At 41.8% G+C, this 1,083-nt stretch overlaps 1 protein-coding gene across 1 annotated transcript; it reads left to right on the top strand.

Annotated features, from left to right (window-relative positions):
• Positions 1 to 512: 512 nt before the first annotated feature.
• LOC107576931 (probable palmitoyltransferase ZDHHC16) lies at positions 513 to 1,059 on the top strand. The gene is made up of 2 exons (XM_016263052.1): positions 513 to 764; positions 850 to 1,059. The coding sequence occupies exons 1-2, from the start codon at positions 537 to 539 to the stop codon at positions 1,057 to 1,059; spliced, it is 438 nt and encodes a 145-aa protein (XP_016118538.1). The 5' UTR covers positions 513 to 536.
• The last annotated feature ends 24 nt before the right edge of the window (positions 1,060 to 1,083 follow it).

The raw sequence follows: 1,083 nt of genomic DNA, 5'->3' as shown, positions 1-1,083 counted from the left end.
TCATCATCCCAGATCTTTGTTTATGCATATATTAATCTAAATTCACATCCAGCGCCTCTTTAAGGGACGGCTTGAAACATTTCTAATAAGATTAATGGTTTGATTACAACTACAAATCCACGGAAAGATGCATTAGTCACTAGCCTAACCATCCCCGAGTTTTATTTCTAAATCTAAGTAAACTTAAAAGGGCAGGGTGTTGTAGGTGCATTGTTATTATCAGTGCAATCATGTAAAGTATGCTGCTTTCTAAAGACTGAACAAAAGAGGTCATCAACCTTTCGAATATTTGTATTATGTTAGATAATTCAGGGGTATCAGAAAACTAAACCATGCTTGCATTATTGGTTTATATCAATCCACACCATCTGCTTAGAAGGATGCTTGATTAATCTAATTGTCTTACAGGTTCAGCATGAGGGCAACTGTCAGTGAGCAAATTGCAGGCCGTATGCAGAGGAACTTGCTTGTGCCGATATTCAGGATGTTCGAACAGGTTATTAAAAGATAAGATCTTGTCTTTACAGGGGCTGAACATGCGTCCCTGCTCTACTGTCATGCACCTGCTGCTGCGATGCATGCGCGGATGTGGCAGACACAGTCGCAGCCGCATGCCCAGAAGACTGAGGCAGCCTGTGAGCTACATCAAACTGATCTTCAAATCCCTTTATTTTAACTCGCTCACTAACTCTGAAGTGGTACTGGACTGCATCCTTGAACCAGTGTTTTGGATGGTGGAGGTTGTCACACGATGGTTTGGAATGGTAAATCTCACAATTACCATCATGTTGTTTTGTTGCAATGTTGGTTTGTTTTTCTTACACTCTGCGCTTTTTCTGTTCTCTTAAGGTTTTTGTGTTTTTAGTAGTAGCTCTTACCAGTTCTGTGGTTTTCATCGCATACTACTGCCTTCTACCGCTGGTCCTCCAAACGTACTCTCTTGGCTGGATGATGTGGCACATTTGTTACGGGAATTGGATCTTGGTCATGATTGTCTTCCATTACTACAAAGCCACAAACACTCCTCCTGGATACCCTCCAAAGGTTTGGCACCCTTGAAGAAGTGTGCACACACACACACAC

Source organism: Sinocyclocheilus grahami, unplaced genomic scaffold, assembly GCF_001515645.1.
Source record: "Sinocyclocheilus grahami isolate Dianchi unplaced genomic scaffold, SAMN03320097.WGS_v1.1 scaffold4668.1, whole genome shotgun sequence".
NCBI classification, from domain to species: Eukaryota; Metazoa; Chordata; class Actinopteri; order Cypriniformes; family Cyprinidae; genus Sinocyclocheilus; species Sinocyclocheilus grahami.
The sequence above is the reverse complement of the archived record's forward strand: the minus strand, read 5'-3'. Positions and strand labels throughout refer to the sequence as shown.